We start from the raw sequence: 24,421 nt of genomic DNA on the forward strand, positions 1-24,421 counted from the left end.
GTAATTCCTCTGTTCCTTTCTTCTTTTCTTCTTCTCTTTCTTTGCAATTTAATGGTTTTCTAGACTGGTATGCTTAGATTCTTTTATCTTTATCTTTTGTGTATTTACAGTAGATTTTTGCTTTATGGTTACCATGAGACTTACATAAAGCAACTTTTATTTATAGCAATGTATTTTAAATTGGTAACAACTTAAATTTGAATGCATTCTGAAGTTCCACATTTTTACTCCCCACTGCTACATTTTATGTTTTTGATGTCATAATTTACATATTTTTATTTTGTGTGTCTCTAAATTATTACAGCTATGTTTATTTTACTACTTTGTCTTTTAACATTCATACTAGCTTTATAAATGATTAACCCACCATTTTTATATTATTCTGAATTTTACTATATATTTTTCTTTACCAATGAGATTTATATTTCCATGTTTTCCTGTTGCTAACTAACGCCCTTTCATTTCAGCTTAAAGCAATACCTTTAACATTTCTTGTAAGGCTGATCTAGTGGCAATGAACTTTTTCAGTTTTTGCTTGTCTGGAAGACTCTTCATCTGTTCTGAATGAAAATGTTGCTGGGTAGAGTATTCTTCCTTTTTTTTCTTTTGTTAATAGCTCTTTGAATATATTATTCCACTCTCTTCTGGCCTACAGATTTTCTGCTGGAAACTATGCTTATAGTCTTATGGAAGCTCCTTTGTAAGAGTCAGACATGACTGAGCGACTTCACTTCAGGTTTTTACTTTTTGTATGTAATAAGTTTTATCTTACTGCTTTTAAGATTCTTCCCTGTCTTTAACTTTTGGTGCTTTAGTTATAATATATCTTGGTGTGAGCTTCTTTGAATTTATCTTTTCTTGGAACTCTCTGGGCTTCCTGGTTCTGGCTGTCTGTTTTATCCCCCAGGTTGGGACGTTTTCATCTATTACGTCTTCAAATAAGTTTTCTGGCCCTTCTCTCTCTCCTGTCCATCTGGGACCCCTATAATGCAAATGTTGCTCTGCTTGATGTTGTTCCATAAGTCTCTCAAGCTATCTTTACTTTTTCTCATTCTGTTTTCTTTTTGCTTGGGTGAGTTCTACTGCCTTGTCTGTGGATTTTCTGATCCTTTTCTCCTCCTTTATCTAGTATGCTGCTGAATCTCTCTATTGTATTTTTTCAGTTCAGTTATTGTATTCTTCAGCTGCATGGCTTCTATGTGGTACTTTCTTATATTTTCTGTTTGTTAAAATTTTCAGTATGTCCCTTTATTCTTCTCCTAGGCTCAGTGAGCATCTCTATGATCTTTCATCTGAGTCTTTAGGCAGGTAAATCATTAAAGTCTTTTTCTGAGGTTTTATGTTTTTCTTTTGTTTGGAATATATTCCTCTGTTTTTTCACTTTCCTTGACTCTCCATATTGGTTAGATAAAACAGCCATCTCTCCTAATGTTGAAGGAGAAGCCTTGTGTAGGAGATGAAATTTATCCTTCAACACTGCTTTGGTTTTCTCTCAATTCTTTGTGATTGTACAAGCGCCTACTTTATTTTTAGTGACTCTCAGTAGTTGAGGGTGTGCCAAGAGCTGTCAGTGTCCGAAAAGGAAGGAGCTCAGTCAGCGCCTAGGTCCAGGCTGAAGCCAGACCTTTTTTTCTTTGTTTTTGGTTGAGCTTCATGGCTTGCAGCATCTCAGTTCCCTGACTGGGGATTGAATCCGTGCCCTCAGTAGTGAAAGTATAGAGTCCTAACTACTGGACCAACAGGGAATTGCCAAGCAACAACTTTAAAAATATACAAATATGCTTATATTTGTCCTCCCTCAGGAGTACACTGAGAGATGGTCTTTTGGAATTTTCTACTCCCTCTGAGCTGAGCCTTGAGGTCATAGTTAAAAGCTACTTCTTTCCTTGCTACCATCCTGTTGAACTAGTGAATACATGCCCTACTGGCCACCAGAACCAAGCACTCAAAGGTCACTCCCTGGGTAGCAGCCATAAAAACCAGGGTGGTGGTGGTGGTGTTATTTAGTAGCTAAGTCACGTCCAATTCTTTGTGACCCCATGTGTAGCCCACTAGGCTCCTCTGTCCGTGGGGTTTTCCAGGCAAGAATACAGAAGTAGGTTACCATTTTCTTCTCCAGGGGATCTTCCCGACCCATGAATTGAACATATATCTCTTGTTTGGCAGGTTGATTCTTTACCACTGAGTCACCTGTATACCAGATGTAAAAACCAGGGTGCCAGATACATGAACAAGCTTCCCCTGAGAAATACTGGTGCTCAAAACTGATTGTGCCTGCCTTCCAAAGTCTCTAGGGAGGATTATAGTGGGCTGTCAGATGTGTGTTCAGTTGGAAGCCCACCCCTTAAGCCATAAACCATCATAGCTGATAAACCATTAGGACTGTTTCACACTGAGCTTCTGGGCCTGTCCTCTCTGCTGTGCCCTAGGGGTGGTAGTCTACCAGTTAAGAACTCTTTTTTTGTTTGTTTCAATCTAGTGGGAACTGTGCATGTGAGCCCCACCAGCCACCAGAGCCAGGAGACCTAGGGTTAGCCCCTCAGTGATACAAGCTCCTTTGGGGGAGATACTGGCAATCTTTGAGCAAAATAAAAGGAAAGCACAAAGATATGGTAGCCACTGGCCTTGGAAGTGTAATTCATAAGTTCCCTGCTGCTGCTGCTGCTAAGTTGCTTCAGTCGTGTCTGACTCTGTGTGACCCCATAGACGGCAGCCCACCAGGCTCTTCCGTCCCTGGGATTCTCCAGGCAAGAACACTGGAGTGGGTTGCCATTTCCTTCTCCAAAGAAAAGTGAAAAGTGAAAGTGAAGTCGCTCAGTCGTGTCTGACTCTTCACGACCCCATGGACTACAGCCCACCAGGCTCCTCTGCCCGTGGGATTTTCCAGGCAAGAGTACTGGACTGGGTTGCCATTGCCTTCTCCGCAGAAGTTCCCTAGGTTTGTGGTATAGTACATGCCTGCCCCTCAGGCCTACACTTTAAAATAATCAGATAAGCCTCTTCCACAGAAAATCAGGTTGCTTTTCAGCTGGCCCCCTTTGCTCTGGGCCCTGGGGCAGGTGAGTCTGTGCAGGGGGCTCTTTAATAACTGCTTCTCAGTTCACATAGCCTTATGGTCCTGGTGGAAGTAAGTCCTATCGGCTTTCAAAGCTAGATATTTAAGGGGCTAGTGTCTCAGGTGCAGGTGTTAAAAGCTGAGGCCTGATGTGGTATTCAAATTCTCTGTTCCCCCTCTTGCTTGTGAGTTCCCTCCTGATCGTGGATTGCTGCACAGGGCTGGGTTTATGGTGAGATTATGTCCCAGCCTCAGCTACCCACTTCAGTATGGACGTTTTCCCACTTGCACAATGTGTAGGAGTTACTCAGTTAGCTTTTGGGTGTTTTGTTTTGTTCTTTCTAAGAGAAAATTTTCCATGTGCAGCTGTGGATTCAGTGTGTCTGTGGGAGGAGATGGCTTCCGGATCCTCCTACGTTGCCATCTTGGACTAGAACCTATAACTTTTATATGGAAAAATACGTAAGATGCTTTGTTAAGATTTTTTTTTGAAGAATGAAACTATATTTGCAATGTCCTATGCTGTGCTTAGTTGCTCAGTCGTGTCCAATACTTTGTAACCCCATGGACTGTAGCCCACCAGGCTCCTCTGTCCACAGAGGTTCTCCAGGTAAGCATACTGGAGTGGGTTGCCATGCCCTCCTCCAGGGGATCTTCCTAACCCAGGGATTGAACCCAGGTGGATTCTTTATTGTCTGAGCCAGGGAAAAAATTCTTATTTGTGAAATCATCGAGCAAAATCTGACAGCCTGCTTAACTAAACAGAGGCTCTCTTGGGGTCAGGAGGAGAGGGAGCATGAGAAAGTTGGGATGGTGTGTTGTGCTTAGTCGCTCAGTTACGTCTGACTCTTTTTGGCTCCATGGACTATAGACTGCCATGCTCCTCTATCCAAGGAATTTTCCAGGCCAGAATACTGGAATGGATTGCCATTTCCTCCTCCAGGGGGTCTTCCTGACCCAGGGGTTGAAACCATGTCTCTTGCAGCTCCTGCACTGGCAGGCGGATCCTTTAGCACTGCGTCACCTGGGAAGCCCAGGATGGTGTTACTATCAGTTATTTTTTATTCTCTTTATACTTATGTATTGTTTGACTTTTCAATAAATAAGTACTGAACACACATTCCTTCCCTAATAAAAAATGAAACAACATATTGGGTTGGCCAAAACGTTCATTTGGATTTTTCAGTAACATCATATGGAAAATCCCAAACAAACTGTTTTGGCCAACTCAATACTTCCTTTTCTGTTTTTGGCTTTAGAAATGGAAAATTCACGATAAGCCTCTGTTCATGATACTCCACTTGCTATTCTGCCCTTGTGAAATTCCCTTCCTCCCATCAACCTCATCCACTTTGCCTAACATCTACTTGTCTTTTAAGATTTACATTTGTTGATAAAAATTCAGTTAATGATTGAGTTAAGAAAAAAAAGAATTTTATTTGAGCCAGTTTGATCATTACAACCTGGGAGACAGAGTCTCAGAAGCTCTGAAAACTGTTCCACTTGTTAGAAGTCAAGGCATAGTCACCTACATTTTCGAGGCAAAGGATCGTACATCAAAATAATACACTGACATTTTACATAAAGTTCACCAAAGATACGTAATCTGGGTAAGTATGTGCAAAGTGAGCAGTAAAGCACCATGACCCCGTACATAGTTGGGAAAGAATGCTAACCTTCAATAACTTACCTTACCGACCTCAGAAGAAAGGGTAAAAACGCTGATGTTTGTGGTAAGCATTCCCATGTTTCAGGAGGTCTGGCTAATTTATATGCCCATTGTACAGTAGGGAGGGCCAGTGCAGGCAGGGAATATGCTATGCTTACATTTTCTTGTCCAGCTTTAAAATATAAATTTCATTCCATTACCTTCAATCTTACATCCACAAGGTTCTCTGCTTATTGTGAGGCTAAATTAGATGCCTTTCTACTGTGCTCCTATCCTTCTGTTTAATGATTAGAATTGTTAACTTAAACACAAAGTTATGATCTTAAGGATAAGAATATCTTGATACACTTCACATTTTCAGTAAACACAGGCCCTAGTACGTGATAGGAATCAATAATTATTTTTTTTTAAGATTTTCTTCAGTTCAGTTGCTCAGTCGTGTCTGACTCTTTGCGACCCCATGGACTGAAGCACGCCAGGCCTCGCTGTCCATCACCAACTTTGGGAGTTTACCCAACTCATGTCCATTGAGTCGGTGATGCCATCCAACCATCTCATCCTCTGTCGTCCCCTTCTCCCTCACCTTCAATCATTCCCAGCATCAGGGTCTTTTACAGTGAGTCAGTTCTTTGCATGAGGTGGCCAAAGTATTGGAGTTTCAGCTTCAACATCAGTCCTTCCAATGAACACCCAGAACTGATCTCCTTTAGGTAGGATCTCCTTAAAGTCCAAGGGATTCTCAAGCATCTTCTCCAACACCACAGTTCAAAAGCATCAGTTCTTTGGTGCTCAGCTTTCTTTATAGTCTAACTCTCACATCCATACATGACTACTGGAAAAACCATAGCCTTGACTAGAAGGACCTTTGTTGACAAAGTAATCTCTGCTTTTTCATATGCTGTCTAGGTTGGTCGTTGTTTTTCTTCCAAGGAACAAGGGTCTTTTAATTTCTTGGCTGCAGTCACCATCTGCAGTGACTTTGGAGCCCAGAAAAATAAAGTCAGCCACTGTTTCCCCATCTATTTGCCATGAAGTGATGGGACTGGATGCCATGATCTTAGTTTTCTGAATGTTGAGCTTTAAGCCAACTTTTTCACTCTCTTCTTTCACTTTCATCAAGAGGCTCTTTAGTTCTTCTTCACTTTCTCCCATAAGGGTGATGTCATCTGCATATCTGAGGTTATTGATATTTCTCTCGGCAGTATTGATTCCAGCTTGTGCTTCCTCCAGTCCAACATTTTGCGTGATGTACTCTGCATATAAGTTAAATAAGCAGGGTGACAATATACAGCCTTGATGTATTCCTTTTCCTATTTGGAACCAGTCTGTTGTTCCATGTCCAGTTCTAACTGTTGTTTCCTGACCTGCAAACAGATTTCTCAAGAGGCAGGTAAAGTGGTCTGGTATTCCCATTTCTTTCAGAATTTTCCACAGTCTTTTGTCATCCACACAGTCAAACGCTTTGGCATAGTCAATAAAGCAGAAATCGATGTTTTTCTGGAACTCTCTTGCTTTTTCCATGATCCAGCAGATGTTGGCAATTTGATTTCTGGTTCCTCTGCCTTTTCTAAAACCAGCTTGAACATCTGGATTTCACGGTTCACATATTGCTGAAGCTTGGCTTGGAGAATTTTGAACATTACTTTACTAGCATGTGAGATGAGTACAATTGTAATGTGGACCAGTTTTAAAGTCTTTATTGAATTTGTAACAATATTGCTTCTATTTTTTATGTTTTGCTTTTTGGCCTCGAATCATGTGGGGTCTTAGCTGTCTGACCAGGGGTCAAACTTGCACCCCCTGCATTGTCAGGCGAAGTCTCAACCACTGGACTGCCAGTTGTTGTTGTCAATAACTATGTTGTATCTGGCTCCTTGCAACCCTGTGGACTGCAGCATGCTAGATTTCCCTGTCCTTCATTACTTCCCGGAGTTTGCTCGAATCCATGAGCTATGCTGTGCAGGGCCACCCAAGACAGGTCGTGGTAGACAGTTCTGACAAAATGCGGTCCACTGGAGAAGGGAATGGCAAACCACTTCAGTGTTCTTGCCTTGAGAAGCCCATGAAGAATATGAGAAGGACCCCCAGGGAAGTTCCTAAATGTTTGTTGAATGGATGAAGGAGTAAGCGAATATGGGTGGTTAAGTGATTAAAAGTAGGCCCTAGCTTGGTTTGTTGTGAACAACTTGTGTAAGAACACTTGCCATATGAAAGAAGTCAGCTGGAACCCACCTTACGATTGTTCTGTGTTTTGGAGGCGCTTAAGTAAGACTCTGTTACAGTTGGCTGTGCTGGAACCATTTGCGCTACTTTAGGGAATCTACAAGCTTATCACCGGGAATTCTTGGGACCCTCTCCTCCGCAGTTGTGACCCCTGGAGTGATCTGGTATATGTACATGTGGTGACAGGAAACTTTCACTTCTAACTTCACAGCAGCCTCAGAAATGTGCTTCTTGCAATCCAGCTGGAACTCAGAATGTGAAGCAGTATTTATGGATGGTGGTAAGGTTCATGTTCCTTTATACTCACAGCAACATAGAAACCATCCTAACCCTAAATTCACTCATAACACTGTTTTCTTGGTGTGGCAAAATATATTATAAAATTTAAAAGCTGACATATAAATTCATGAAACTTCAACTTGTGTGTGTATGTGTACATGTGTTTGTGTGAATGTATGTAAATTAGGGACTACCTGTATGGCAGAAAGTGAAGAGGAACTAAAAAGCCTCTTGATGAAAGTGAAAGACGAGAGTGAAAAAGCTGGCTTAAAGCTCAACATTCAGAAAACTAAGATCATGGCATCTAGTCCCATTTCTTCATGGGAAATAGATGGGCAAACAGTGGAAACAGTGTCATACTTTATTTTGGGGGGCTCCAAAATCACTGCAGATGGTGAGTGCAGCCATGAAATTAAAAGACGCTTACTCCTTGGAAGAAAAGTTATGACTAGCCTAGATAGCATATTCAAAAGCAGAGACATTTACTTTGCCAACAAAGGTCCATCTAGTCAAGGCTATGGTTTTTCCAGTAGTCATGTATGGATGTGAGGGTTGGACTGAGAAGAAAGCTGAGTGCTGAAGAATTGATGCTTTTGAACTGTGGTGTTGGAGAAGACTCTTGAGAGTCCCTTGGATTGCAAGGAAATCCAACCAGTCCATTCTAAAGGACATCAGCCCTGGGTGTTCTTTGGAAGGACTGATGTTAAAGCTGAAACTCCAATACTCTGGCCACTTCATGCGAAGAGTTGACTCATTGGAAAAGACTTTGATGCTGGGAGGGATTGGGGGCAGGAGGAGAAGGGGATGACAGAGGATGAGATGGCTGGATGGAAGCACAGACTCGATGGAAGTGAGTCTGAGTGAACTCCAGGAGTTGGTGATGGACAGGGAGGCCTGGCATGCTGTGATTCATGGAGTTGCAAAGAGTCGAACACGACTGAGCGACTGAACTGAACTGAGCTGTAGGATCAGTAGGCAGACTTACTGTGTTTGTCTTTAAAGGAAGAGAATTCTCTATTTTTAAAACTTTTTCTTTAGGATAAGTTACTTATTTTTATAATTTTAGGTTGGCATATTTTACTGTATGACTACATTTCTTTTTAATAAAGCAATGCTAATAAGTAAATGCTATATCTTTTTAACAAATTTGGAGGCCGATTGCAAGGCAAATTTTAGTATAGTGATGTAGGAATTTATGGCCCCAAATACCTGAATTATGCTTGATACATGATATGATTATAAATACCAAGTATTTAGTACTTTGTTAATTTAAAAATTAAATCTCTTAGATTTAGAAGATGGTCCAAATTATGTCTTCCTTTTCAATGGGTCTATTAAGAATTATGCCACTAGAGGGCTCTGAATACCACATTTCAGTTTATTTACATATGCAATGGTACCCCACTCCAGTACACTTGCCTGGAAAATCCCATGGATGGAGGAGCCTGGTGGGCTACAGTCCACGGGGGTCGCTGGGAGTCGGACACGACTGAGCGACTTCACTTGCACTTTTCACTTTCATGCATTGGAGAAGGATATGGCAACCCACTCCAGTGTTCTTGCCTAGAGAATCCCAGGGACGGGGGAGCCTGGTGGGCTGCCGTGTATGGGGTCGCACAGAGTCGGACACGACTGAAGCGTCTTAGCAGCAGTAGCAGCAGCAAGGCAATGGCAACACACACCAGTACTCTTGCCTGGAAAATCCCACGGACGGAGGAGCCTGTGGGCTGCAGTGCATGGGGTCGCTAAGAGTCGGATACGACTGAGCGTCTTCACTTTCACTTTTCACTTTCATACTTTCATGCATTGGAGAAGGAAGTGGCAACCCACTCCAGTGTTCTTGCCTGGAGAATCGCAGGGACAGGGGAGCCTCGTGGGCTGCTGTCTATGGGGTCGCACAGAGTCAGACACGATTGAGGCGACTTAGCAGTAGCAGCAGCAATAATACTAACACAATAATATTGTCAGTATTGGCTAATGCTGTCTTCCCAATGAAGATATCTTAGAAAAATTTTAGAATAGCACAATTTAAAGTGAAAGTGAAGTCGCTCAGTCGTGTCCGACTTTTTGTGACCCCATAGACTGTAGCCTATCAGGCTCCACCGTCCATGGGATTTTCCACGCAAGTGTGTTGGAATAGATTGCCATTTCCTTCTCCAGGGGATCTTCCCGACCCAGGAATCGAACCCGGGTCTCCTGCATTGCAGGCAGACGCTTTACCGTGTGAGCCACTAGGGACTACAAGTGTAGCACAATATGAGAAATATTGCTTTTTAAATAAAAATAATAATTATCTTCAGAAATATTTTGGTGATCTAAGGGACATGCACAATAATATATGAACCTTTGAAAATTTTAAAGTTCAAGTTAAGAACAGCCTTTGGACTGCCCTAGTGGTGCAGTGGTTAAGAATCCGCTTACCAGTGCAGGCGACATGGGTTTGATCCCTGGTCTGGGAAGATTCCACATACCGCAGGGTAGCTAAGGCCCCGCACGCTATAGAGTAGCCCTCTCATGCAACAGTGAAGACCAAATGCAACCAAACAATAAGTGGATAAAATAAAATTATTTTTAGAAGGATAGCCTTTGTCTTTAAGATACTCTAAACAGATTTAACATAAATGTGAGTATATATCTATTGTATATATCTGATATGGGCTTCCCAGGTGGCGCTAGTGGTAAAGAATCCGCCTGCCAGTGCAGAAGATGCAAGAGACCCAGGTTCGATCTCTGCGTTGGGAAGATCCCCTGGAGAAGGGAATGGCAACCCACTCCAGTTTTCTTGCCTGGATAATTCCATGGACAGAGGAGCCTGGCAGTCTGGCAGTTCATGGGGCCGCACAAAGTTGGAGATGACCAAGTGACTGAGCACACACACATATATTTAATATAAATATGAGTATGTATAATTTGTAAACATATATATGAAACATAAAATTTACTAATTATCTTCTGTATGAAATTTGATTGAGGAGGAGAAGTGTAATAGTTACCCTATATTCTGATATATGTAATGAAGAGATTAGGCATAGGCGTTAAGAGAGAGAAATGAATCCAAAAAACAAAACAACAGAATTGAACAGATTGGAAGTCTTCTCTGATGAGATAGCATTTGAGCTAAATCTCTTGATAGCTATGGAGGAGTTTAGATGGAAAGGAAATTATTCTGCTCCGAGAAAAAAGTATGGAGAAATAGCCTTAGAGATTTGAGGACTTCTTGGCATCATCATGGATAGATTTAGAGTCTGCAAGAATAGCCCACATGAAAAAACCTACCTTTTAACATTCAACAACCTTCAGCTTCCCACAAATTTACTTGGACCACCCATTTACCTGGTCATACCTTGGACCTTGTTCTTATTTCTTTACTCACTCAGCAAATATTTTTTTGAATGCCTGCTTATATATGTTGGCACTATCTGGCCCTCAGGGGACAGTGGTGAAGGACAATTGAGATTCCTACTCTCATAATTTATAATACTTGCAAGTCAGGAGAAACCAACAGGTCATAAAAAACTGGAGACAGCTGATGTTAATAAATGCCATATGCAGAATTAAACAGGATGGTATGGTAGGAGTCACTGATAGTAGCTAGATTGGATGGTTACAGATGGCTTGTGTGATTAGTTCTTATTTAAGCTGAGACCCAAATGACCAAAGGGAATCAGCTATATAATGATAGAAGTGAGGACCAGGATGAAGGCCAGTGGACTGATGTAGAGTGAACAAGAAAGAAGGAGGTATGTGATGGTGTCAGAGAGGAAAGCAGAAGCCAGGTGAACCAGGGCTTTGCAGGCCAGAGGGAGAAGTTAAGATTTACTGTAGATTCAACAAGATGCCGTTAGAGGGCTATTTAAGTAGGGGGGGTGGCATAGTTCATGACATAGAAAGGTTACTCTGACCACTGTGCAGAGAACAAATTGTGAGGGCCTAGAGTGGAAGGTGGCTCAGATGGTAAAGCGTCTGTCTACAATGCAGGAGACCTGGGTTCGATCCCTGGGTTGGGAAGATTCCCTGGAGAAGGCAATGGCAACCCACTCCAGTACTCTTGCCTAGAAAATCCCATGGACGGAGGAGCCTGGTGCAGGCTGCGGTCCGCGGGGTCGCAAAGAGTCGGGCGCGGCTGAGCGGCTTCACTTTCTTTCACTAAAGTGGAAGCATGGTGCGTGCATGTGCGCACAGTCTCAGTCCTGTCCGACTCTTTGCGGCACCAGGGGCTGTAGGGCCTCCTGCCTAGCAGGCAGATTCTTTACCGCCGGCGTCACCAAGGAAGGCTGGCCGTTGGTAAAGAACCCGCCAGTGCAGGAGACTCAAGAGATACAGGTTCAATCCCTGGGTTGGGAAGATCCCCTGGCGAAGGAAATGGCAACCCACTCAAGTATTCTTGCCTGGAAAATTCCATGGACAGTGGCGCCTTGGTGGTCTTGGCAGGCTATAGTCCATGGGGTCACACATAGTTGGACACGACTGAGTGACAAACACTCACTTACCAACTGCGCCATCTGGAAAGCCCTAGAAACATGGTACCAAGTTCAGTAGTACGAGAAGCATGAGAAGTCGAGGTGGTTTGGACAAAGGTGGTAGTAAGACGTGGAAGGGTGGAAATGTTTGGGATATGTTGGAGGTAAAATAAACACTCCTACTGAATTTTAATTTGGGAAAACTAAACAGTTGACTGCGGTGGACAGGAGTGGGCTGAGCTGGTTGAGAGTGACAGTGAAACCAGAGGATTTTTGGAGGGGCATGGTAAGTTTAGGACACACAAATGGAAATACCAAGTAGGCAAATGTGAACCTGGGGTTCTAAGGAAAAAGTTCTTCCCATCATATGTGTGTGTGGAGACTTCCAGGGCTGAGCAACTACGTGTATGTGGCCTGAAGAACATCTCTAGCATGGGTTTGGGAACCACCAGCTTATAGGTGGTATTAAAGCCACAGGAGTGAATGAGACTTCAGCACACTCGGGATAACCATTCTTATCTTTTATCCAAAATGAACCATAAGGTATTGTATTTTCAAAATTCATCTTCACTTCTTTACCAAGAGTCAGTTCCAACACTTTATTCTGAAACTGTAAATTACGTTTGGATGAAAAAATTGAATTTCTTTTGTACAGATTTTCTGTTGATGGGAAATAAACCTCAAGACATTCTATCAAACATATATGGTATCCAGTACTGACATTTTGCAGATGTCCAGTAGCACAAGCTTTTGAACTGTGGTATTGAAGGGGACTCTTGAGAATCCCTTGGAAGATGAAAACAGTTGATCCTAAAGGAAATCAACCCTGAATATTCATTGAAAGGACTGATGCTGAAGCTGAAGCTCTAATACTTTGGCCACATGATATGAAGAACCAACTCAGAAGAAAAGACCCTGATGCTGGGAAAGACTGAAGGCAGGAGGAGAAGGGGACAACAGAGGATGAGATGGCTGGATGGCATTACCACTCAATGGACAACAGCAACAATATCAAGATTTCTTTCTCTGATAATTGTTGACATCAAATCTCCTTTGTTCTCTTCATATATTTTCATATTTTTGTGGCTTTTGATTGGTTTAGTTATCTTTTCACATTTAGATCTTTTATCTATCTGGAACTTAGTATAAAGTAGTTCAGTTCAGTTCAGTCACTCAGTTGTGTCTGACTCTTTGTGACCCCACAGGCTGTAGCACACCAGGCTTCCCTGTCCATCACCAACTCCCAGAGCTTGCTCAAACTCATGTCCATAGAGCTGGTGATGCCATCCAACCATCTTATCCTCTGTTGTCCCCTTCTCCTCCTGCTTTCAATCTTTCCCAGCATCAGGGTCTTTTCCAGTGAGTCAGTTCTTTGCATCAGGTGGCCAAAGTATTGGAGTTTCAGCTTCAACATCAGTCCTTCCAATGAATATTCAGGGTTGATTTCCTTTAGGATTGACTGGTTTGATCTTCTTGCAGTCCAAGGGACTCTCAAGAGTCTTCTCCAACACCACAGTTCAAAAGCATCAGCTCTTTGGTGCTCAGCTTTCTTTATAGTCCAGTTCTCACATCCATACATGACTACTGGAAAAACCATAGCTTTGACTGGACGGACCTTTGTTGGAAAAGTCATGTCTCTGCTTTTTCATATGCTGTCTAGGTTGCTCATAGCTTTTCTTCCAAGGAGTAAGCGTCTTTTAATTTCATGGCTGCAGTCACCATCTGCAGTCATTTTGGAGCCCCCCAAAATAACGTCTCTCACTGTTTCCATTGTTTCCTCATCTATTTTCCATGGAGTGATGGGACCAGATGGAGAAGGAAATGGCAACCCACTTCGGTGTTCTTGCCTGGAGAATCCCAGGGACGGGGGAGCCTGGTGGGCTGTCATCTCTGGGGTTGCACAGAGTCGGACATGACTGAAGCAACCTAGCAGCAGTAGCAGATGGGACCAGATGTCATGATCTTAGTTTTGGGTGTTTTTTTTTGTTTTTTTTTGTTTTTTTTTTTAGTTTTAAGCCAGCTTTTTCACTCTCCTCTTTCACTTTCATCAATAAGCTCTTCAGTTCCTCTTCACTTTCTGCCATAATGGTGGTGTTATCTGTGTATCTGAGGTTATTGCTATTTCTCCTGGAAATCTTGATTCCAGCTTGTGCTTCATCCAGTCCAACATTTTGCCTGATGTACTCTGCATATAAGTTAAATAAGCCAGGGTGACAATATATAGCCTTGACGTACTCCTTTCCCAGTTTGGAAGTCTGTTGTTCCATGTCCAGTTCTAACTTGCTTCTTGACCTGCCTACAGATTTCTCAGGAGGCAGATAAGGTGGTCTGGTATTCCCATCTCTTTAAGAATTTTCCACAGTTTGTTGTGATCCACACAGTCAAAGGCTTTGGCGTAATCAATAAAGCAGCAGTAGATGTTTTTCTGGAATTCTCTTGCTTTTTCTATGATCCAACAGATGTTGGCAATTTGATCTCTGGTTCCTCTGTCTTTTCTAAATGTGTAAATTAGGGGAGAATCTAAATTTATTTTATTTCAAATCTTAGTGAGCTCTCTCAAAACACTTAACTATATAAACCTAGGTTTTTCCTATTGATCTGAAATGCCATATGTTACATTCCCAAGTGGCTCCTGAGATCTATTTCTGGAATTTCTAGTCAGCTTTCATGATCTTATTCATGATCCAAGTTATGTTTTTATATCATGTTCAAGTTACATACATATTAAAATAATTTCCACATTACAGTAACTGCACAATGATCAAGTTGCAATGAAAAATACTTTGCTAGTGTTCTTTGAAGTTCTTCCATGTGAGAAGCCAATTCATAAACCAGTTGAACCAAGATGTTAGTTATACTTTACCTTCTCTGCTTCATATTCTGTCCACATTTCCATGCAGTTTTTAAAATGTTATTTTAAAAATAGATTTATTATAAATTTAGTGTAATTCAAAGAAAAGCTCCACTTTGGTAATTGTTAAGACTTAACAAAACACTACTTATTAAAATTTAGCTATAAGAAAAAAGTATGTGGAAAATTTTCTGAAGCAGTTAGATTGAAAGAGTACTTTTCTTTAGCAGATATAAACATGAGGATACTATGAAGAAAGAAGCATTTTTTCCAGCTTCATTGCCAAGAAACAGAAGGAGCTTTAGAAAGTGTAAAACGCTGAAGGATTATAGGATCAATAAATGTGGTTTGGAGTTTACTTTTTGTGCAGGAGTATGTTCTAGCTGTGATGACAGGAAAACATTCTAGAATAGTTATCAAGATTCAGGAGCTTGCACCAGAGTGTAAATTGACCCATTGCTTCCATTCTCTAGAAGTCTAGCTTCAAAAAAGAGTCAATTAAGCTAAAGAATACATAAAATTATAAAAATTGTGAATTATAGGGCAATATTTTGAGCTAAATACAAGATTGTTCTATCATGTGATGATAGAGATATGGATAAATTCCTGTTGTTGCATATTGAAGTACTATGTTTATCAAATTTCTGTTGAGAAGGTCTAAATTCTTTGGTCTCCGTGCAAGGTAGAAAACCATTCTGATCTACATGCTGAAGAATTCTCAAATGTTTGACACTGTGAATTGGAAAGCTTGACTCCCTTGTTGGTTGATATCTTTTGATACTGTTGTCAGAGAGAATCCTTCCTGTAAGAAAGAAATGCAGCTGGCTTTTTAATGGTAGAAAATATCAAAGGCCACTTAGATGTCCCATGGGCATCTCAAATTCAACATATCCACAATCATATTTACTACTTTTTGTCCCCCTAAACCAATTCTTCCTTTTCTTAATAATTGTTACCACCGTCTATCTTATTACCTAAGCCAAGCATTTGAAAATCAGTCTTCTATATCCATTTTCCATCCAAGCTATGTTGATTTACTTCCTTATCATCTCTCATCTAAGCTCCTTCTGATGACCTTGATTGCATCTATCTTGACTTGTGCCCTGATCCTCTTACCTTGGATTTCCTATTCTGAATAGTTCTTTGTTTTATTTTATTTACTTATTTAGCTGTATCAGGTCTTAGTTGCGTCACATGGGATCTTTTGTTGCAGTGCTCGGCCCGTCTAGCTGTGGCACGGGCTCCAGAGCACAGGATCTCAGTAGCCACAGCATATGGGCTTAGTTTCTCTGCATCATAGGAGATCCTAGTTCCCTGACCAGGGATCAAACCCATGTTCCCTGCAATGCAAGACAGACTCTCAACCACTGGACCAACAAGAAAGTCCCTGGATTCCCTACTCTTTACTAAGCAATACATCATCATCTGGCCACCAAAAAAAAAAAACCCTTTCCAAATGCATTTCTTCGTGTTACTTTCCTAGTAAGTCTTTCGGGGGCTCTCTTCTACCCATAGAAGAAAATCTAATCTTTAGAGCGGCATCCAATGCTCTCCACAAGTTGGACCTTGCCTCTCTCCAGCTTAAAATCTTTACCCTCCTAGCCTGACTCATTCCAACCGTCCCTGACCACTTGGGGGTGTTTGGAACCCTCTGTTTTGCTCCATACCTTTCCACCTTCACTCACACCTGGAATTCTCTCCCGCCATTTTTGAGAAGACCTAATTATCTTTCAAGGTTTAGTTCACACTTTACCACCACAGACTGTTTTCCCACAGAATTAACCACTCTTCCTTTGCGTTTCTCTTGTGGACCCCTTTGTGCACTATAGCACCCACTTTGTTGACCTGCTCCCCTAATACACTGGCAGCTCCTAAAGCAAGGATCTTGGCTTTCTCTTTCTTTTCACTCCTAGTATCTAGTGATGCCTGTACAATTCAGGCACTCATAAAAGCTCCATTGAATGAATGAGTTAGTAAGTGAGAAGTGTCAGAGGCTTGATGAAAAGGTTGGCAGAGAATGCATGGTATTAAAACTGGTCAAGAGGAAGATACAAAAAATACAGTGATGAGAGTAAGAAGAAAGATCATCTACTAAGAAGGACTTGGCTTTGTACGGTGGATGAGGATGAGCAGCATGGTGGGATTAACTGATGTTAAGCTTCTGACTAGGATTCTGGTATAAGGTTCTTCTATTGCTGTACAAAAGGGCAGGTGGTGTTTAAGGGCAAATGAATTTTTCTGGATATAATCCTTCCTATTTGCAAATATTAGCACACACATGCTAAAGTTTTATAGTAGCACTGCAGTTATCTAGTAGATTACAGTGTACAATATTCTTTACTTTTATTGTTTTATTGGACCCTTAGACCAGTTATCTCCATAAGCTTCAGTTCCCTTAATGTAAAATGAAGATAATAGCTTAGGATTGTTTACAAGAGCTATTATATGTCTAGTGCACAGATGCATACCAAACCATTTGTTAGATCAGGGCTTTGTGACTCAGTAATGCTTAAATGACTTGCTTAAGTTCACAAAGGTAAGTTAATGGCGTGCGTGTGAGCTCAGTCACTCAGTCATGTCTGATTCTTTGCGACCCCATGGACTGTAGCCTGCCAGGATCCTCTGTCCATGGAATTTTCCGGCAGGAATATTGGAGTAAGTTGCCATTTCTTACTCCAGGGGATCGTCCTGACCTAGGGATCAAACCCACATCTCCTGCATTGGCTGGCAAATTCTTTACCACTGTGCCACATGACATATTTAAACTCTTCTGTCCTCTTTTTGTACAGTAGTATTCTGTTTTGCTATACCAGGATATAATAATATCTTCTACATTACTTTAGGGCATGGCATCTTTAATTTTCTTGAGAGGCTTACCCAAAAACAGGCTTTGGAATTACTCAGAGAGTTTATTGCCAAAATCAAGCAAAATAAAAAACTTGGCTAAAACCAAAATGCCAATATAAATAATATTTGTATAGCTTGCATGGATTCTTAGTCCCTCTGTTTTGTGCTTGGGGGTTTTCCACAGAGAATCTGAGCAACTAGCTCCTGGCCTTGAGAGGTTTTGTGGAGATATGCTCTCATTTAAATTAATTTTTAAAGTATTAGACCAGAGCAAGTGTCCATCTGGGGTCCTGGAATTAAGGTAGCAGAAACCTAGTGGGAACTAGAATAGGAAGAAGGTGAATCTGGGCTGCAGCAGACACTGACAATCACCCCCATCTGTCCTTGTGTTCTCTGTAGTGTCCTGTCCAGGAAGAACCTGAAACCACAAAATATGAAATGGAGATGAAATTAATAAGTGAAACAGTTTTAGCAGGTATTCTTCTAAATCACATTTTTAGAATTTAACTTGACTAGGATTTTCTGCTTACAAAGGAAACGCAAGGATATTAGAAAATCAACTCAGATGTTGCAGAAGTATATTTATAGTGAAAATTCTTCCTCATCTCTCTACTGAGATAACCAGTGTTAACAGTTCTTTTGAATTTGTTGTACTCTGTCTCTCTCTTTTTGATTTTAATAAAACCATCGGGTCATATTATATGAATATTCTTATTGAAAGTTACTTTTTTTTCACCTAACAATATTTGTTATTGTACATACACACATAAAATGCAATACATATTCTACTTAAATGAATAATATTCAACATTATTCTAAGTCAGAACACATTGGTAACCTTACTTTTTAAAGTATCTATGTAATGCTATGGGACATTATTATCTATTAGTAAGGACTTAAATAAGGTTATTTCTAATTTTTTTATTATTATAAGCAATATTGCCTTGAACATTCATAAGCACACACATGAAGTTAGAAATTTCTTTACCCTTTTGTATTTAGTCTTGTCCTGGCAAGTAACAATTGGATACAGTTTTTAAATGTCAAGATGATAGTGATGTCTAATTTGCAGAACTTCTAGTTTGAGATTTATGTAATCTTTTTCATTAACTTTATCATTTTGCTTCTTTCCCAGAAGCTCCTTAGGAATGTATTTTTTATACAGTTCTTAGCATAGTCTTTATAACAGACTTCTTGTCCACTTCACTTTTTCCAACGCACTTTTGTGTCAATAGTCAACTAGGTTTATGTCATTATAACTTTTCTGTAATCCTTATGAGATAACTTACCTATGAAAAATATAAATGGAGCCCTCCCCTGCCCCTAACATTATGCATGCCTGTCCCCACCTTCAAGTGAATGATTTTGAATTAACCACATTCTGAAAATGTGTAGTTGCTAAATAAACATTGTCTTTACCAGTATTAGAATGCTTTCATTTCCCTACTAAGAAAATACAGAAATGTTGTGATCTATTTAGAAACTCAATCAATCTGATTAATTTCAGCACAGGAGTTGCTGTTAGAGAATGCCTGTGAAAAGCCCAATTTCCTTGAAGAAAATGAGGTTGATTTATGCCAATTCACAACCCTGGGTGGAGTGTACCACTTGGATATTTTGGAGCTTCCTCCACAGTGTAAACCAATGAAGGGCTGGATGATTGTGGAAGTAGGTTGATTCTTGAATCAAAATTTATGGATAAAATAATTTCTCATGCTTTAACTTTATCTGAAATGATTTAACATCTATTTAACCCTAAAATGATTTAACCCTATTAAACAAGCATAAATGCGGAAAATGTAATTTTAAGCTGTCTTGAATTTATGAATCAAAATCAGATACTAAAGGAGAGGAATCTAAAATAATAACGGATTTTAAAACTAGAATTCATACATGTTAACTTAATTGTAAACCTGTAACACTGTTTATATTATGCCAATTTGGCCTTAATAATGACAGTCATTTTCAGAGGTCATCAAATTTTTTCTGTAAAGGGCCAGGTGGTAAATATTTTTAGCTTTGTGATCCATACCAGCTCTGTTGCAACTCCTCAACCCTGCCACTGTAACATTAAAATAGCCATTGGTAAATGAATGGACATGGCTGTGTTCCAGTTGAACTTATTTTACAAAAACTAGTGCGGGCTGGATTTTCCAGGGACCATAGTTTGTGGATTCTAGTCTAAATCAGTGGTTCCCAGCATGTGGTCCCTCAACCGGAAGCATCAACATCATTTGGCATCATCTGAGAATTTGCTACAAATGCAAATCCATTGCCCCCACCTCAGTCCTACTGAATCAGAAAGTTTTGAGGTAAGGCTCAGCAGTCTGTGTTTTAGCAAAGACACACCCCAAAGTTTGAGAACCACTGGTCTGTATTCTTGATATACAAGTGTGATCCATGAACCTGCGGCATCTGTATCACCTGAGAACTTGTTAGCAACGCATCATTTGGGACTTTACCTCAGGTCCACCGAATCTGCATAGTAACTGCGCATGAAAGTTTGCAGAGCACTGATGTGGGCAATGCCAATGGTATTGATGACAGATAGCACACACTGAGTAACAAGGATACTGATGGCAGCAGTTGTCAATCATTTTTCAAGGAGTTCGCGCTCTTGTTTCAGTAAGTAGTAACATTTGCACTAGTATTGACTTGACTTAAGGTTTAGTGGCCAACACCCCAGATAATACCCCGTTATGGTAAAGAATCTGCTTGCAGTGCAGGAGACCTGGGTTCAATCTCTGAGTCAGGAAAATCCCCTGGAGAAAGGAATGGCTACCCACTCCAGTATTCTTGCCTGGAGAACTCCATGGACAGAGGAGCCTAGAAGAAGCCATAACTTCTTTATGCATAGGCATTCTTGAATTAGTGTAGTATTTATCTTTTTTTTTTCATTATCACCCCTCCAAACAGCCTTTGTAGACTTTTTTCCTAACTGTTCCCCATAAAATATTAATACCACATGTATACTGTATATCTACATACGTGCTGTATGTGTATTTGTGTTTTATACCTAAAAGAGTACAATTTTTTCATGACCCCTCTAAACTAATTTTTACCCTCTTAGGGATAATATTGCTGTTCCTTTCTCCTTCTTATAAATGAGAATATAGTTATTAGGTTGACCCTGGAGAGATAATTTGGTTTGTAGCCCCTCTGAGGGGCTTCCCCAGGGGCTCAGCAATAAAGAATTTGCCATCAATGCAGGAAACTCAGGAGACACGGGTTCGATCCCTGGGTCAGGAAGATTCCCTGGGTCAGGAAGATTCCCTGGAAAAGGGCATGTCAACACAGTCCAGTATCCTTGCCTGGGATATCCCATGGACAGAGGAGCCTGGCAGGCTACAGTCCATAGGGTCGCAAAGAGTCAGAAATAACTGAAGCGACTTAGCATGCAGCCACTTTGAAGAATCTATTTGAATCAGCCTTCCTTACCTCAGAAATACCTGAAGGGCAGAGTGGAGTCCAGAAAGACACCCTTTAGTGGAGATAGACTTTCAAAACTCTTTATCCATAGGAAGGTCTAAGCCTGAACTGGGAATTTCAAGGATGCATGCAAAGATCTGGTGTTCCTGAATTTTGTCCTGGTATCCTGATACTATTTTAGGTGCTCTATTTGAGCCCAGAGTGTTCTCTATCACACTTATTTTTCTCTCCTGCGACGAAGAGACCTTCCTCATTTTCTAAGTCCCTTTTAAATAATCTCACACTTCCTCTAGAATTTTTCCCTGTCCAGTTTTTTCCTCTGTTTTGTAACATTTGTAATCTTCTTCCCTTTCCTAGATCCATCTCTGCTAAATTCTGATAATAGACAAATCTTTATCCCACAGACATCTGCTCTCGGCTTAATTTACTTTCTCCCCTTCACTACCCCCCTGCTTTTTTAAGATGTAATTGATATTAACACTGCGTAAGTTTAAGGTGTGCAACATGATGATTTTTAATTTCACTCATTTATTTCCACACTTCTCAAAAGGTTCCTTATTCTTCTTTCTGTCTTCACCCACACACCCTAACCAAGTTACTGGAACATGGGATTTGGGGTCCTATAGATCTGCTGGGTTGGTCAAAATCTTTCTATAGGATTTTGTTGTTCAGATCTTTCTATAAGATGTTAGGGGAAAACCCAAATGAACTTTTTGGCCAATCCAATACTTTTGGCTTCCAGTGCCTTCTTGAAGTCATTTTGTAATCTTTGGCACATTAATTGATTTTTCTAAGTCCCAGTTATCTTCTCTGTTCAATACATATCTCATAGAATTATTGGAGAAATAAAATGAATAGTTAAGTCCCAGCCAGCCTAGAATCTGGTCTATAGGAGGGTTCTGAATTACATTCAAATGTAGTGATTTTTTTTCCCCTCAATCATTATCTTTAATTTTGTTGTGACATTTTTTTAGTCAGTCTATAGTGAAATGTGACCAAACTGCGGTGTTTATTTAACATATATAGCTTACTCTGCATAACTCTGCATCATAAACTGTTACCAGTCAGCTTCTAACTTAGTATTATCTTGGTCATTTTTAAAAGATACTCAAAGAGGGATTACAGAAATATACATATCCTCCAGAAACTGCAGAAGACCTTGAAGCAGAAAATGCTTTTCCACCCATAGAGGTCACGCTTGAAGTTCATGAGAATGTAATCTTCTTCGAGAATCCTATGGTTGCAAGGTGGGATGCTGAAGGTACAATGATGCCTTAACCAGCTTTGATAATTATGTAATGAAAAGAGGTATAATAATATAAATCCTTAAATCAAAATAGGAAATGGAGAATGTAAACTGAGTTTCTAATCATACATATTTCTGTGCCAATTCTAGGGTCTTTGTTTCCTTTTTATGGAAATGAATAGGGTGTTTTTAAAAAGAAGGAAATGAATAAAAATATCAAATAGTATAGCAAATAAAAAACAAACGAAAAGCCTACTCTCTCTTGAAATGGCCAAATAATTCAGATTGGGGTGATTAAAATTTGATTATTTTAATGTTAATGATTTATAAATTGCAAAGCTTATTACAACCAGGTACTGAGGATGGGTGTCTTCCCAGGTGGCTTCAGTGGTAAAGAACCCGCCTGCCAAGCAGGAGACACAGATTCAGTCCCTAGGATGGGAAGATCTCCTGGAGAAAGAAATGGCAACCCACTCCAGTGCTCTTGCCTAGGAAATCCCATGGACAGAGGAGCCTGGCAGGCTGTAGTCCATAGGTTTGCAGAGTTGGACACGACTTAGCAACTAAACAACAACTGAGGATGGGGAGTGGGCAAATGGGGAACGCGAGAAAGAGGAAAACCAACCACTATATGCCTCTATAACTTTTAACTATTGAACCATGGGCAATTATTGCTTATTCAAATTGTTAAATATCAATAAATCAGAAGTGTTAACAAATACAAGTTAATCATTCACCAGTTATTAACAAATACCTGATTTGGGGTTGGCAGGCTAAACTTTGAATGGTCTTGGTCTTGTGAATTAATGTATTCAAATCTGGAGACTCTTAGATGAAAGTTGAATAGCTTTGTTTTTAATGTAGGTGAGTTACCCTACATCCATTTATTTATTTGTGAAAAGGTTTGCATACAAGATAACAGGTCTAGATAATAAGATAACTAAAGCACAGAGCTATTACTTTAGTTATGGGAGCAGAGAATTTAGAGACTATTTTGTACTTTAAATTTTTTTATGGTTGCTACAACACACTACATTGTTGCTTATACAGACATAACCACAAGATGTTTAGTGTAGAGACAGTTTATGTTTTAGAAACAGTATATTTCTATCAATACATTAAACCATAAAATATATCAAAATGAACATTGGGTAACTTTTTCCTTTCATGTTACTTTAGAGGTTTCACATTTCCTTTCCTTTAATGGTAACATTCCTAAATATTTACTTATCAAATTAAAATTAGAATTAGACAAGATCAGTTATCCCACATGATTCAGGGAAATACAACAAGTAAAATTTGACTCTAACTGCAGTAATTATATGGCAGTAATCTCTTGATGAAAGTGAAAGAAGAGAGTGAAAAATTTGGCTTAAAGCTCAACATTCAGAAAACGAAGATCATGGCATCTGGTCCCATCACTTCATGGGAAATAGATGGGGAAACAGTGGAAACAGTGTCAGACTTTATTTTGGGGGGCTCCAAAATCACTGAAGATGGTGATTGCAACCATGAAATTAAAAGACGCTTACTCCTTGGAAGAAAAGTTATCAACCAACCTAGATAGCATATTCAAAAGCAGAGACATTCCTTTGCCGACTAAGGTCCATCTAGTCAAGGCTATGGTTTTTCCTGTGGTCATGTATGGATGTGAGAGTTGGAGTGTGAAGAAGGCTGAGCACCAAAGAATTGATGCTTTTGAACTGTGGTGCTGGAGAAGACTCTTGAGAGTCACTTGGACTGCAAGAAGATCCAACCAATCCATTCTGAAGGAGATCAGCCTGGGTGTTCTTTGGAAGGAATGATGCTAAAGCTGAAACTCCAATACTTTGGCCACCTCATGTGAAGAGTTGACTCATTGGAAAAGACTCTGATGCTGGGGGGGATTCGGGGCAGGAGGAGAAGGGGATGACAGAGGATGAGATGGCTGGATGGCATCACGGACTCGATGGACGTCTGAGTGAACTCCGGGAGTTGGTGATGGACAGGGAGGCCTGGCGTGCTGCGATTCATGGGGTCGCAAAGAGTCGGACACGACTGAGCAACTGAACTGAACTGAATCTACAACTCCATGGTTTCCCTGGTGACTCACTGGTAAAGAATCCACCTGCTGATGCAGAAGACTGGGTTTCAATCTCTGGTACAGGAAGATGCCCTGGAGAAGGAAATGGCAACCCACTCCAGTATTCTTGCGAGAAGAACCCCACAGACAGAGGAACCTGGCAGGCTACAGTCCATGGGGTCAACCAAGAGTTAGACATGACTTAGCGACTAAACAACAATTTTTATGGTTACAAATTAAGATTATTTTGTAAATGTAAAAACAGAAAGAGGAACTATATATAACTTAGTTTTCTAATAT

The 24,421-nt window shown here is 40.4% G+C and overlaps 1 protein-coding gene across 2 annotated transcripts in view; it reads left to right on the forward strand.

Annotated features, from left to right (window-relative positions):
* Positions 1-24,421, forward strand: part of CASC1 (cancer susceptibility candidate 1) — an 89,776-nt gene that overhangs the window by 55,977 nt on the left and 9,378 nt on the right. For both annotated transcript variants that reach the window (XM_005680744.3, XM_005680743.3), the window contains 3 exons: positions 17,784-17,859; positions 18,892-19,052; positions 21,918-22,074. In XM_005680744.3, the coding sequence (XP_005680801.1) occupies positions 17,784-17,859; positions 18,892-19,052; positions 21,918-22,074 (394 nt within the window). The remainder of the gene's footprint in view (positions 1-17,783; positions 17,860-18,891; positions 19,053-21,917; positions 22,075-24,421) is intronic.

This window comes from Capra hircus, chromosome 5 (assembly GCF_001704415.2).
Source record: "Capra hircus breed San Clemente chromosome 5, ASM170441v1, whole genome shotgun sequence".
In the NCBI taxonomy this organism is placed as follows: domain Eukaryota; kingdom Metazoa; phylum Chordata; class Mammalia; order Artiodactyla; family Bovidae; genus Capra; species Capra hircus.